Genomic DNA, 15,978 nt, shown 5'->3' with positions numbered 1-15,978 from the left:
AGGGGAGGCCCAGGACCGATTCAGACCATCGTCACCTGGTGTTGGTCGAACCCGGGTCGCCGGGTCCATGGCGTAGCGTAGCGCTAACCACTGCACCACCGCTCCCAACCCACGCCACAACCTGCACGTGCAGTCAGCGAGGACAGATCGTCATCATCCAGGGCTGAGAATTCAGAAAATTTCGCCTTCAGTGGCTTGCGGCGGTGGCATTTGCCGCTTGTTGTTGCAGATGTGCACGGTTCATTACCAGCGGCCGTCCCGATTAATACCACGGATTGAATAAACAGTAAAAATATGGAAACCGTTTGCTACGAGCCGTTCTCATAAATCCCGTCACGTAATCCACAGGAGGAGGCCATTACGTGCCGGAGTTCTGGTCCAGATTTGCCAAATGTTTCGTAGAATTGCCCCCCCATACTGTGAAATTTGGCGTGATACTCGGCGAGACTTTGCTGGTTCAACAAACGTAATCAAATAAATACCCATTCTATTTTTTAGTGTGTTCGGGGGGGGGGGGGGTATCCGTTGTTGGAGAGCCGGGGGTTGAGGGGCCCTAGAAAATATTACACGAGAAATTCAGCCCCGCTCGTAATGATCATCATCCGTGGTCAATCCACTGCTGGATGAAGGTCTCGTCGATGCAACAATCCATCCAAACCCTGAACATGAGCCGATTGAATCCACTTCTGCGATGGACGTCCTTTTGGAAATTCTCTCCTTTGCCACTCCCATTAGTCTCAACCACCAGTGATCTTCCCTTTCAGCAACACATCCCAGGCCTTACACTTTTCTTAAATCAAAATAACGTTTCTAACTCTGAATAATGTTTCTAACTCTCTGAATCACGTGTTATTTTTTCCGTCCCTCGGTGTAATTCCAGGCATTCATATCTCCATTTTATAAAGATGACCCATCCTGAACTCATTTATTGTATAAAATTGTGCTGCTCTAACGGACTTACCCCTTGAGAAAACTGGCCAAGATCGATCAAACGATTGCCAGAAAACTTTGTGATTAAAGTCCTGAAATTATTCCCTTTGCCGGCCAAAGCGATTGTCTCGTGTCATGCGTGTGCCATGCGTGTGCCATGCCACCCCTCCAGATGAAGTAATGAAATACGATATCTCATGTTGCTTGTAACATAACGTCGTTCATCAAAACACTTCCCAGGACAAGCGCATGTTGGAAAGTGTGATAGAACCCATGCACGTGCATGCTTTTTCTTCCATATAATTTGTTACATTCATATAAAAAACTAAAAATGCATGTGTTAGAAACGGCATTGCATGTGTTTATTGTCGGAGACAACAGAGAGCACTGCTGTTAAAACTAGCGGTTGTGTGCAGCGTTCGTGCATACAGACTGAATTTCATAACAGGACATAACAAGTTGGCTGAAAGAGAACTATTAATGCATGATAAAAAAAATAGGAATGTAATTATGCATAAGGTTCTTGGGAGGGGAGTAGCGTGGTTGACTTGTATCCTAGTGCACGGAATATTGGATCATGGTCCAATTTCCCACCCCCTCCACTTTGTCGTCCAGCGCCTGGGATTATCCTTCCCACGGACCCCAGTGCAGTTGCACCGCCTGCACACTCAACAGTGACGCTACTGGTCCTTTGTCTATTTTTTCAGAGGTGCAAGGATGCATCGATTAATATGTATTCGTACCCTCATGATACATTAATCGTCAACTATTTTAAATGTATATTAAGTTCAAATTATAATGGTCATATTGCAGAGGCTAGTTGAGCAAACAAAAATACAAGACAACACACGCAGCAAGAAAAATGAGTCTGCAAGACTTCAATACATTCTTGGATCGAAATGCAACCCTGAATTATGAACATTCATCTAATAACATTATGCACTACATACCTAATGAAAACAGCTGATATTTGCTCTTTGGTTCTTTCGGTAAAGCCACGTAGAAAGAAAATAAATGTAATAATATACGACGTTTCGATTGCAACACATGCAATCGTCATCAGGTAGAAAACAAACCTAGTGAACTTAGAAATACAATGCAATACAACACAGAGAGTCGGCTAACACAACAGTCAACACCCTACCTGTTTGATTACGTTGTTCCAAAGATTGCTAAATTTGAGAGAGAGACAAAACACAGACACGGAGACACAGAAAGAGAGACAACAGAGACTCTGCTTGTGTGTCTGTGTGTATTCTATTATTTAATTTCTTTTCTTTCTACGTGACTTTAACGAAAGAACCAAAGATTAATTCCTGCAGTCACAAATCTTCAAATCAAGCTGATATTTTCTTTTCAATCAATGCAATTTTGTATCGTAACATCTAAATACAAACCTGCACAACTCATTGTAAACAATGACGTACCCCCCCCCCCCAAACTAAGTGTGTATATGTCAACGTATACAATTGTAAATGTGCTTCTGTGTGGGTGCATGTGTATACTGCAGTAAACACCAATTTATTCCCCACACAGTGCCAAACTTGCAGTCCCATAACACTTGAACATGACATCATGTTGAAGGAATCGAATGTATTTACAAGTCCGCGATAATTTTAACGTTGCAGATTAACGCATGGGACAATAATTGACCCTGTTATGGATCCGTAGTTAGTGGTGGGATGACATCCCAGTTAATGCCTCCTCAATAAAACAGCTTCACACAGACGGGGACACCTTAGTCAATACACTGCCGTGTCGGTCATGGGGAGGTAATTTGACCATACCTCACCGTGCTGGTTGACACCAATAGCAGCCTCAAAATAAAACGGAGGGATCTGCTGGCAGTGACATCTAAACACAGACTGAAACATCCCCTTCACTGCTCTTGAGAAGAGCCACTGACGGCAACATTGTATGTACATGTACAGTCCTTATGTCAATCCACTGCTGGATTAGGACCTCCCCATGCCACTCAGGTTGTGAAAGTTATTTAAACATGACTTCACCATGCTGAACAGAGCGGGGTGGTGAAGATGGGGAGCATAGACATTGGAGCATAGTACAGTATATCAAATTATTTTGCTGAATTGCCCTCTGCTAAAAACCGTTCAGAAAAATCATCAGCGTGCAGTCGACAACACTGGTCCATTTGGCGGCACTGGTTCTTCCGGCAGAAATTGGCGATCACGGCAGGTCAAACGCATGGTAAGGATGACGTATACATCGCTTGCTCATCGTGGTTCGTTTTAAATTTTCAAGTGAATTCACAGATAACATAACAGGTAAATAAAAAAACAATTCAGAGGTTTTCATTCAAATGTCACTGAGAGGAATAAGAGATGTAAACTTTTTGGCTGACTAACCTTCAGGAAATACATATATCCACAGAGAGAGGCTTAGTAATGTGACATTTAGAAGTAAATATTGTCAATCACTGTCTTCCAAACAATAAATATTCGGATTGTCTGACTAAAGTGCAATGAGTTTTTGTCATTGTGCCAACATCCCATTCAGTTGGTGGTGCTTTTTCAACCTTCTAGTCTGTGCATGCAGTAAAACCATCCTTAAAAACACTTTCATTTGAGTGCAAAACACAGTAGCAATTATAATCAGGACATAATTTCACCTCTGTCCGGGTCGGTGACTCCAAAAGTTATTCCGCAGTTGGCACAGCGCATCTCGTATACCTCTCGCGATGGCTGTGGCTACTACTAGTCCCGTGCCTACTCCAGTCTCCCAGCAACCAGGTAAATATTCCATGAGATATTTAAGCCCTGGTAAATGTAATGATAATAATAACACAATCACGGTGGTGGCCGTAATTGAGCATTGTCACTGCACAGAAGTGAGCTGCGCTCACGATGTGCCATTGGTGGTGTTCCCTCCTGCGAGTTCAACTCCTCCCCTCCACGACCGATCATCTCCAAGGTCCGGTCCCAGCAGCGAGAAGAGACGCACACCTCCCTTAGCCGAGGGGCATAGTTCGCCCCACACGGATGAGTCTCGCTCCAGAGTTGACAGACACTGCAAGGAAATCATCAACACACGGCACAGAGAGAGACGGTTAGCTGGTGCACCTTGTTGCCGGTCAATACGCCTCTGCTGATGAGAGCACAGTTAAAACCGGTGCTGAACCAATGCTGCTGAAATTACGCACTACCAGAAGTCCGTGTGGCCGATGCTATGTGGAAAAAAAAACTTTTATTTTGTATGTGGAGGGACAGATATGGGAAGGAGGCATATTGTCTGCTATTTCACTTTGTTTGTGGCGAGGCAGATGTGCGCTTGGTTGGTGCATATATCCAGATTTACCTAAACATATGAACAAACTGGGCATAATTTCAGTCAGGTATGTATGGGTGGTCGATCCGAAAGATATTTCCACACCCACCACACCACCACGCTGGTATACATTTCTCTATGAATGTGGATACTAGTAAAGCGCCTACTACAGTCTACCAGTGATACGCAAAAATATTCAGTGAAAATATTCAGTGTGTAGGCGAGGTGGTTGTTGATACAGCAGATGGTTCGTGAGGCTTTAGATTTGGTAATACAAGGTTAGTTGACTAGCTTGACTATTAGAGCAGTGACTTGGCTAGTGAGTTGCTTAGATCAGTGGTGAATAAGACGTAGACCGCACAGTCCATTATACCTAACCTATAAAAGGTGAAAGTAACAAAAAGTGTGAATGTACGCCTTATGATTCAACTGCTTCTGCGAAGGAGAAACATTTTTGAAGAATGCGAGCAATTAAGTGTTTTTTAAGGGTTGTAAAATTCACAACAATGACCTTCGCAGGCCTATTTTAATCAGAAGCCACACTTTCAAAAGCAGGCTACACTAACGATTACCTTGTATTCCTTCCACTTCTAGTGCGCAACCAATCGTACGACATTAAGCGGCACCTCTCGTGCCCAGCATTGGGACTGTACCTCTCTGGGGATGAAGACGATGTTCGTCGACTCCTGAGCCTCGGGCCCTCCCTGCAGGTAGAGCACCCGCACTTCCTCCGAGTTGAGGCTGCAGCGCACGTAGAACTCAGCGCTAGGCCGGCCGGCGCTCGTGTTGTTGCGCGCGATTCCCATGAGCAAGGGGGGACTCAGGCACGTGAGCGGTAGGTTCACCTGCAGAGGTACGAGTGCAAAATTAGGGTCACGTCAGGAGACCTAGGAGGGCGGTGGTGCTCAGAGTGAAGGCGGTGCTGGTGGTTGTGGCGGTCAAGGTAGCGTTGGTGATGCTAGTGGGAGATGGTGGGGTGGGGAGGCGCTGGTGGTGGGTGGTAGTGGTGCTGGTGGTGATTCCTCCATGTAGAGAGACTGCGTGCAGTCAGTTGTGCAGCCAAAAGTCAAATTTACAGGTAATTAAGTTTACAAAGAGACAATACAGCAACTATCATGAAAGCCTTCAATCAGTCACGCGATTTGATTGTTCCTGATTAAGTGTGGCAATTCGATTGGGGAATATTTTAATATTGTGGGTTTTCTGCGCTGTTGACATGAACCCATTGCATAAAACATATAATAATGGAAAAAAACACTGATTAATTATTAAATATGCAATTAGATGCTAATTGACAAATATATGCATCAGTACACCTCTATTCATTTTTTACTTAAAACTTTCGTGACTGCAGGAATTCATATTCTACGGTTATTTCGGTAAAAAAATATTAACAATAAAATAATATTTTCATTTAAAATGTAGTTATTTTATTGTTATTATTTTTCTATCTACGTGATTTTACCGAAAGAACCATAGAATATACACCTCTATTTTGTTAATGTATAACATTGTATGCTGTTACCTTGAGGCCAGATTACAGACGCGTGGGGGATTGCATAATTTTTTACAGTTGCAAGGATCCATAATAAAGATTTTTGGGTTACATCGCGTAATTATAAATGTGTCGTAACCCTCCACACCCGACACAGCCAACAAGTAAGGGATTTGTCACGTAAACAAAACGCCAATTAGTTACTACTTCAGCCCACCAGTGTGTTGGAGAGTAAATCCACAACATTTACAATTTGAGTACGACGTTTCGCTAGTAATTACATCCAGCATCATCGGGCAAATTGTTTACGAGACAAATCCCTTTCTAATTGGCTGTGTCTGGTGGTGGAGGGTTATGACTCATTTATACTTACGCGATCTAACCCAAAAACCTTTATTATGAATACTATTGGTCGCGAAAGGCTACGTGTTAAGTTGCAAGGATATTTACCTAAATTTCGACCAATGAAAAAAAAATGACCATTCACCGCAAAAGAATTTGGCTTGTACGTGACAAGGATGTTTGCTAACTGTGTCAAGCATTCAGACAAAAGATAGTCCAAGTAGTTTTCCGTTGGGTGGGTCTAACACCTAATACAAAGAGTACTGACGTCACATATGGTGATATTTTCCTAGGCTGTTCACAGGCATTGTAATGCAATGCTCAGCTGACCGTACAACTGTAGAAAGCGAGAAGTCTTTTCCTTTTGTTTTTCAACGCAAATGAAGACTGATTGCCTCAGCTGTAATTGACGATAAAATCCAAACCCTGCACTTGATATGGATGTTGACAAATATAATAGATCTACATGCTCAAACAAACACTTGGATGGCATTTATTTCCACTTGGTGGCACTGGTTAAGTGATGGAAACTTATTTTTTTAATTATAATTTTACAATACAGAATGCTAAAAAAATTACGTAAAATTTGTAAATGGGCAACATTTTTACTTCATGCGAAGTAGTGGGCTTTCGTTCAGAAAACAGATGTAATACTGGGGCACCCCAACCATGAATTTACCCAGTATATCGAACACAGACTGTATACGTGTAGAATATACTGTATGCCTGTAAACATCTTTGTACAATATCATACCTGTCAACCCATACAGTTTACCCATATTCTTGTACAGGGAAATTGAGTTTTCACATCCATATGGCGTACAGCCGTTTCAATACAGGAAAATAATGTTTTTGTCTATTTGTTTGTGTTTTTCCCTTGTGATGGGACTTTGTAGAATGAACGTTGAGATGTATAAGGGCACGGGGGTCACCAATAAGGTCTGAATTGGTCTGTAATAAGGTAGGACACTAATAAGGGGTTGACAGGTATGCAATAGCCACTCTATATGTTTGTTTCCGTAACTGTATTTTGTAAAGGTACCATAATCCTGCTAAAATAGTCTGCCCGAGCCAACTTATGCTGAAGGGAATTTATTCTTTAACGTTGATTTATATTGGTGCAATATTGTCAATTTCTCGTGTAACAGTTATTTTTCCTCTTATTTCTATCTGCTTGATTCCTGCGCTTGATTTAATTTGTTTTTCTTTTGTACTTTTGGTGACCAAGGTCACTCTTGCAAAGTGAGACTATCCTGGTCTCTTGAATTGTCATCTGATTAAACAAAACAAAACTTGAGTAAAAATAAAAAATAAAAAAACAAGTACCTCATCGCGAATCTCGGCCAAGATGGAGTCGTAGAGTTCCCGTGCCACCAGCTCGGGCTGCAGGTCTTCAGGGCGCAGTCGCTCATCGTCTCCGCCCGGTGCCACTGCCTGCACACACATGCGTACACACATCATTGTGTTTTCACGATTATTGGCCAAGGCAGTGGTGATGGCGTCGGCTGATCACCACAGCTGCTCAACCTGATACTGCGTTTGGTGCTCGCGTTAAAAGCATGATTTTGAGTTTTAAATACAGTTGTACTATGATGATTTGAATAATACACATATTCAAAATACATCGACAGTCGTCTGATAATGTTGAAGACAAGCATCTTCCAATCGACCAACAGCAATATGATGTTGATGATATGAAAAATATTGTGACTCCTTCAAGAGGTTTCTCTAATGGTTAATGAAAGCAGCCAATCACTCTATTAAATGTTTCTGCCCGCTATTCAGGTCAGGGTATGGACTTAAAAAAGACTGCATATTGCAGATTTTAGTGCCGGAGGGAAATTGGAAATGGGGCTTCATTTTATTCCTCACATCAGGACCCATGCCAACCACGCCACATCACTTGTGGCCCATGCCAACAACACCATATCACTCCTCCCCCATACTAACCACACCAATAGCATGTATCTATGCTGAACTTCTTTCGCACAGTACGTAGCCAACAGTACTAACCGGAGGTGCAGGAAAAAACAGCGATCGAGGCAGCTGCGGTTGCCCATACCACCACACCATACCAACCACGCTACACTGCTGCTACAGACGTGACCGCTGTACCTTGGGCTCAGGGTGTCCGCCGGGTATGTCGATCTGGCCGGCCGCCTCTCCCACCATGTGGCTGCGGCGCAGGAAGACGCCTTGCCCATCGGCTGTCACGAGCACAGCGCCCACGCCCAGCGGCTCGGCCAGGTAGGCCTGGCTGCTGCCGGCGTCGCGCTCGCCGTGCTCCTGCAGGCGCCGGGCTTCGGCTGCCCAGTTGGTTCCGAGGAAGTCACGGTAGCAGGTGAGGCCGAGCCGCACGCGCAGCGTGCCGTCTGCCTCCATCTCGGCCGAGTGCAGTCGGAACTTGGAGCCGTTGTAGAGCCACGGCTGGTGCCGCATGCGCGCCTGCCAGATCTCGGAAACACGTGGCTCGTGCTCGGGCAGCACGGCGCGGCAGTAGCGGGTCGACAGCTCCACGCGCACGCTCTCCAAGGGCATGCACGCGGCACTCGGAGCCACCAGCATCAGCGAGATGTCCGGGTCGTGCATGGCGCCGTTCTCACTGCGGGTGCTGCTGCAGCTGCTGCCTAGACCGCTGTTTCTTCTGCTCGCGAAGTTATTGTTGCTGCTACTGTGATCACTGTTGATGGTGATGCAGCTGTTGCTGCACCGTCTGCAGGCCAAGCGCATGGTCGGACAAGCACAAGACGTGAGTTAATACAATTGGAGGGGACGCGGTATAAGGAATTTAGACGGACGTATGGGCGAGTTAACTAATGCGCAGTGGGTTGAAAACGAAGGTCGCCTCTAGAGTTAATTTATAAAGATGAGAAAAACGTAATATTTCACGTTTAGCTTCCTTATTTCACCCTCACTATGGTCTTAAGTATCCGCTGCCACTATATTTACTATCGTTTTCTTAAACAGAGCACCAGCTGACTTGTGGAGACTGCGTAAAGCGCAAAGAGTAGCAGTGCCCTCCAACACACCTCTACAAAATCACAGAAGTGTCGATGCTGTTTGGTGGCTTTATAAGAGGTAGGCATGCGCACGCACGCACGCATACGTGTAAGTGCGTAGCAGGGGGAGTGTCTGGTCTCGAACCCACGTTCCACTTTGGAGTTGGTGGGTGTGGTATTTGCTGTTTAATCGCGGTGTTTGCGTAAGGTGAGTAGTCGTGACGTCAAATGAGGAGTGATGACGCAAAGCGAAAAAGAAGACTCCCCTATCCTCCCACCTGCCTAGAGCACGGGTGGATGTTTAAGTGTGCGTCAAGATACGCATGAATGCTTGAGCCCAATGTTCTGGTTCTGTCGCATTGCAGTTTCTGTCCTGAACAATGGCCCAAAACATTTTAATCTCAGGTGACAAAACAATAGAGAATGTTTTAGAGTTAAGATGTGGTTTGTTTTCATTTCACAGAAAGCCCATATGGCATAAAACCCACACATCTATGGAAACTGATTTTTCCAAAACAACTTCAAGAATACATCTCGAACACCAAGGTTCTGTAGTTACCCTTTCAGACAGTTGCAGTAAAGGTTTTTGAGGTGAATATGTTAACTTTTTCCCTTTACCATTTGATATGCTACTAAGAAGGACCGACCATTCCCTGAAACATTGCCTATTATCTACTTTTCCTTTTAAGGCAGTGTTATTTACGAATTTGTAGATATGTTTGTTATTTGTGCTTGTGCACCACTGCCAAAACTGCATCAACGAATTATTTGTTAAGTATAATTCATCATCAGCCATCATCAACTGCTATATGAAGGAGTCCCCATGTTGTCACATCTCACATGATCCTATTATGTTACAATCCATCTCACTCCAGTCCATGAGCAAACCTCTGTGGTGAATTCCCTCTTAGGCACATCCCCTCCTTGAGCTGGTGTTCCATCACTAATCGTATCCATCAGCCATAACACCCCCTTCCCCACTCCCCTCCCCGAATAAAGTATCCCACTCAAGCCTAAATACTTATTTGAATGCACTATGTTTTTGCACGTGTTACCTGAACCACGTGATGACCAAGAGAATATAAGGAATGTATAGGATTAACAAAATAAAAAAAACTGTCCTTTGTAAATCCACAACGTGAAGGCCTTTCCACACTGTGATATTTATTGTGGCGGTTGTATGATCATGCTCCACCATGTTGGTCAGTGCAGGTTGGTGGAGGGATGGGCCCAGGACCGGTTCAGTTACAGCTTGCCAACGATGGTAAACTGTGGAGGGGAATTAAACCAAATTCGCTCGGTTCGAGATGACCAGCATGGCAAAACATGGACAAGAACTCCCATGACCGACATGGAATGGGGATGCCTTCATACAGCAGTAAATTGACAAAGGGATGTACATTAGTATAAACTTGTATTATCGTTATTATTTACATCATGAAGCTTTTAACAACACTAATCTCTCCAGGCTTAATTTAATTTCATTCATTAAGTTGTTGAGTCAGCTGGCCAGGATTGGGAAAAACCGAGCCCACTTTTCACCCAGGCAACTGTAGAGTACAAAAGAAGTGTTACTTACCTAAAATTAAAACTAACAATAACATATTTAAGAATCAATTACAAGTTGCCTTTGTAAAAGTTGATTTGAAAAGTTTCATTACATTTAACAGCACAGATATTCACGATGCCCTGCTCGCTTACGTGCCTTTATTTACACTGTAAGGTAACCTAGGTGTGGGTCCTCAAGGCATTTTTGAATTTTGTTGTAAAACATTGAATGTAAACACTCAAACAGCCTCAGGAAATCGGGGGGCCACAAAGTACTGCTGATGAAGGAATATTTACAAATCCCCTGATTCCTCAAGAGTGGCAACACGCTGTTATTTAAAGCATGTTATTAAAATAATTATTCTCTGCCGTGTCATTTTAAAAGTCATCAAAGGGAGGTGAAAAGTAGTACCAATTCGTGCCAAGATGAAAGAGGTGACGTAAATGATAGTCAGTGTTTAGGAATGCTTGGTATGCTCAATCTCATGACTGCATCTGTTTACACTAAATAAATGCCTCGCCATAGTTTACAAAGTCCAGACAGAATCGCATTGGATATTTATTTGTCTTTTTCTGAATCCAACTTGAAAGTTTGTATGTGGTCCATGATAAAAGAAAACTTTCTGTATCCAGATAGCTCATGCGGTTTGTTGGCCTATAGATTGATACAGGCATACAAATTATCTCATAAAAACAAATTCCACTAAGTATCAAAACATCCATCGGTTTAAAAAGCCACACTGAGATTGTATTTTTTTTAAAAATATCAGTTGATGAGTCACCCATGCGATGAAAACGGATTTTCATCGCATGGTTGGAGGATGGCTACGACTCTGGGAGGAATTCATGCAGCAATCGATAGATTATGGCTGCTGATGAATCTCATGAGCAAGGTGTGGCCTGGTGTTGAATGTAATGAACGTTGTGGTTTTACGTGACATCAAAGTGCAAAAGGTATCTGACTGCACCAAATAAACATGTGATGCAATGTACATATATGAAACTATAAAGTGACAATGCCAAGTGATCCAGAATGGCTTATGAGACTTCATACTGAATTATTGCATGTGATTTACAAACACATTTATATTAAGTCACGAGGTACAGTTAAAATGTAGTTGGTAAAAAATATCGTGGCAGATTCACGTCTTGACGTGTGCGCATTTTCATTTGACTTTGGAAAAAAACTTGTCTCCGTCACAAACAACAGGGCAAATGGGCATGGCAATGTGTTCATTTATTTCTTCCAGATGCGAAGCTAGCTAACATGGTGTCCATTTTGGATGTCATTATGCAGTGGTAATGTGACATCATTTTGGCGTGATAAATATGTTCTTTATCTTATTTTCATGTTAGGTACAATACTGGAACATTTAGCCAATTAAAGTACCATTATTATGAACTGAATATAACATTTCTGTATCTATGACAAAATCACTGAAATGCACCCAATCCTGTCAGCTTTCAGAAGCTAAGCACGGTTGAGTCTGGATAGCGCTTTAATGGGTGATCATGATGTTCAGGTTGTCATAGGTGGCTATCGGGTTACATGGTGGCCAGCAGAGGGCAATTGCAGGACAATCTATTGTTCTATAATTGTATGGGCCTACGTCTATGCTCCCTGCCTTCACAAAACCCACACTGACCAAATAGCCAACACGACTCACATGGCCTAAAGGCCACCATCTAGCAGTGGATTGACACAATTACTGTATATGTGCAACTTCCTCTTTGTATCTCTTTCCCAGAGGTCGCAAACGGATTTTGATTCCTTACCTGTACCCGTACCCGGCTGCACCAGGGTCGCAAATGGGTACCCGTACCCGTACCCGGCCGGGTACGGGTATCCGTTCCCTACCCGTACCCTACCCGAAATGAGTGACAAACGGTTACTCACCAGTGACTCACGGCCTACCCGTACCCGGCCGCACCAGGGTCGCAAACGGGTACCCGTACCCGTACCTGGCCGGGTACGGGTAGCCGGGTATCGGGTAGGGTACGGGTATCGGGTACCCGGTTGCGACCTCTGCTCTTTCCATAGCCTTGCAGCACCTATTTTATGCGTGGTAGTCAACACTGCTTTAGCTTCTGAGGACTGACAAGATCGTGCGCGTTCCGGGTGATTTGGTCATAGGCTAACGAGAATGTTAAGGGGCCCCTAAAACAACGCGGGCCCTGTGCACAGACACAAACACACGTGTAAGGATGGCTCAGCTTGTACCGCACCACGGTCCCGAGTCTCCACATCGAAGTTCCGTTCTCTTGGGGTTTCTTCCTCATGGGGAGGGCGCAGGCAATGATTGTTGTGGCACCTGCATGACACAATCCACTCCCGTGATAAGCATACCCCGAGGAATGTGAATAAGTAACTCCTGTACAGGGTGATACACTGATAAAAAAAATTATGACGAAGAATGCGTTGGGTGGTGTTTCATTCATAGATAGGTCAAGGTGCATTTATGAGCTCATGTCACTGCTGGCAGAAAAGCCTCCACTAAAGGCCCCACTGAGCTATCTTGAGAGAATTTTGGCTTCCTATTCCATGCTGGCCAAACGTCTTGGGATAATTGGAAGTGCCTACAATTTACCCTACCACACAAGACTTGCTGATCGACTGTGGTGCATCCATTTATACTTTTGGGTGGTCAACGACGGGGGGATTTAATAAACTAGCTCACAGTTTCAGCTGCTGCGGCAGGAGATCGAACGCATTGCAATCCCAGACTGCAAAAAAAATAACAAACGCTAGCATTCGCTTTAATCTACTTGCAGATTAATTTAATAAGTCGGTAAATGTACTCACAGTTTATTTACTAAAAGTTAAGACGTATTTCACCTGTTTAACATGCTCTGCAGCCAACAGAGATCAGTGCATCAAAACACATTGTACCATACTATGATTTAACTTCTATGCTCCCTTAACCAACCGGTAATATCCAGCGTAAAGTATGGTCAAATAACTTGTCCACGACCCACAATGGCGTGGGGAAACCCTCATCCAACAATGGATTGACAAAACAGGCTGTACATCTATGTACATATTGAAGCTCCTGTCATTTACCAATAATGTAGAGCAGTGGTTCTTAACCTGGGGTGCACGCACGGCCTGTGGGTGCGAGATGTCCTTTCTAGGGGTGCGAGACATATCCAGATTTTTTTTAAGGTAAATCATGTTTTAAGGGGCCGTCCATAAATGACGTCACACACCTGGGGGGGGGGGGTCAGGCATTTGTGACGATGTGTGACGAGGGGGGGGTTGGAGAAATGTGACGTCACATCAAAATGCGCAACTTTAAATAAATATAGAATTGGTATAACAACACTAATTGTTATAACAACACTCCTACAACATCAGAGTGCAGCGCCACATTAAATACGCACTACAATGACAATAGTTTAAAGCGATTTGAAGAATGCTTTATTCTCAAAATGGAAATATGGTTTGGGGGGGGGTAGAGCTTCGTGACGTCATATTTGAGGGGGGGGTTTGACTTTTTGTGACGCCGTGTGACGAGGGTGAGGGGGGGTCAAAAATCACGTGACGTCATTTATGGACGGCCCCTAACGAGTGAGAACCAAGGGGGTGCAAGGCTGCAGTAAAGATGAAGCGCTATCTATAGCTCCATCTAGTGGAGGCCCCCTGTCGTAGCAGTGGTATGAGCAAGCAATTGCAGGGCTGTACCTTTACCATGTTTGCCTATGATGGGACCGTGAGATGGCGACGACTTGGGGAGGCTCTCATCCAGCAGTGGATTGATGGTGGCCAATTATAACGATTTACACTATTGGAACCTCATTTGCCAGTAAAAAATACGATAATTGGTTTTTTACCCTTCTATCTGGCAAACAAAACTGACACATTTTTTACAAGGAGTCATGTTTGCATAGACCACAAAACCTCTGATAATGTGCACTGTCCTTGATGTTGATTGGTCCACACCCGAGACAGCTTTCCTTAGAGCCTGGTCCAACCCATGTGAGACCAGGCTCTAAGGAAAGCTGTATCGGGTGTGGACCAATCAACATCAAGGACAATGCACATTATCAGAGGTTTTGTGGTCTATGCAAACATGACTCCTTGTAAAAAAGGTGTCAGTTTTGTTGCCAGATAGAAGGGTAAAAAAACCAATGATCAATTATAACGATGTTGAGCAAACCCGTATTGTACCTGTAATGTAGCGCAGTTTTGAAGCACTGCAGCTGCGTTCTAGGTGTTGTTTAAAGTTAGACATCATGTCCGTTAGTTCAATACAATATTGTAGTGTTATCCAAAACCGCTGGGAATCGTTAATAAGGGATTCACTTGAAACGTATAAGCAGAGTATTGTGAAACATGTTACTTAATCGGGAGTGCCACCGTATAAAATATATTGGCGGTCAGGATTTTAGCAGAGGTGGGACAAAGTCATTGTTATGCAAGTCCAAGTCGAGTTGCAAGTCATCAAATTCATGACTCGAGTCTGACTCGAGTCCAAGTCACATGACTCGAGTCCACATCTCAGAGGTGGGACAAAGTCATTGTTATGCAAGTCCAAGTCGAGTCGCAAGTCATCAAATTCATGACTCGAGTCTGACTCGAGTCCAAGTCACATGACTCGAGTCCACACCTCTGGATTTTAGAATGCTATTATTTTAAACACAGTTAACCTCCCTTACAAAGAGTGTCTCCCCCCACATTGTAGCCGCGATATCTTTCCTTATAACCGGAATGTTCCCCATACAATTCCAAATACCGTTCATTCCTTTTTAATTGCAAATAGCCTCTTGCTTATTAACCGCGGTACCCACCTTATACAAGTTATTGTGGAGCTGTGGCTGTGAACCCGGCGTCCTGAGATCGAAATCTCGCACACGGCTAACATCAGTAGAGATGCCTCTCAAAAACAGGTCCCACCGCTCACCCTTCACCAACTTGCACCGACGAGAGTGCTCAAATATTCGCTAATTATCTCGCGAACACAACATACCAATTCCATTATTATCCGAGTTACAGTTGCCGCCACTTGTAATCGGATGAGACTGTACCCCAGCCACGTCAACCACAGCGAACGTCACCTTTCACCCCGCGTACCGTCGCTGCATTCTTTAAACGCTGTTCATGCGTTAGGAAGCCACGCTTGTTTGCATCTACACGAAACTTCAGCGAGTCCCACTCACCTCGAGCAAGTTCACAGGCTGCACGTTTGCTGTGCAATCATTTCCTGTGGTTCAAAACACGGCTTCTGTGCGATCGTCTAACGAAGTAAACGACACGTGTCACCGCCATCTTGGGTAGGGGCAAGTGCACCGCGTAAGCCTATGGCGAGATCGCCGTTGACGTCATCTCCGACGCGACAAAGGCTCGTCCAACGTAAGCCTACGGGGGCGTCTCTCACCCCC

At 44.2% G+C, this 15,978-nt stretch overlaps 1 protein-coding gene across 5 annotated transcripts; it reads right to left on the bottom strand.

Annotated features, from left to right (window-relative positions):
* Window positions 1-1,270: 1,270 nt before the first annotated feature.
* Window positions 1,271-15,872, bottom strand: NUDT22 (nudix hydrolase 22). 5 transcript variants are annotated; one of them, XM_078610073.1, is made up of 6 exons: window positions 15,388-15,872; window positions 12,797-12,911; window positions 8,168-8,765; window positions 7,379-7,486; window positions 4,869-5,060; window positions 1,271-3,957 (listed from the first exon to the last, which is right to left on the bottom strand). In XM_078610073.1, exons 2-6 carry the CDS (start codon window positions 12,877-12,879, stop codon window positions 3,790-3,792), a joined length of 1,149 nt encoding a protein of 382 aa, XP_078466199.1. In that variant the 5' UTR covers window positions 12,880-12,911; window positions 15,388-15,872; the 3' UTR covers window positions 1,271-3,789. The 5 variants fall into 5 exon arrangements, with proteins under 5 accessions (XP_078466199.1, XP_078466200.1, XP_078466202.1 ...); XM_078610074.1 differs by having other exon boundaries at window positions 15,567-15,872; XM_078610076.1 differs by having other exon boundaries at window positions 15,671-15,872.
* Between the last annotated feature and the right edge of the window lie 106 nt (window positions 15,873-15,978).

This window comes from Lampetra planeri, chromosome 33 (assembly GCF_965212315.1).
Source record: "Lampetra planeri chromosome 33, kcLamPlan1.2.h2, whole genome shotgun sequence".
NCBI classification, from domain to species: Eukaryota; Metazoa; Chordata; class Hyperoartia; order Petromyzontiformes; family Petromyzontidae; genus Lampetra; species Lampetra planeri.
This window is presented reverse-complemented; position numbering and strand designations above follow the sequence as displayed.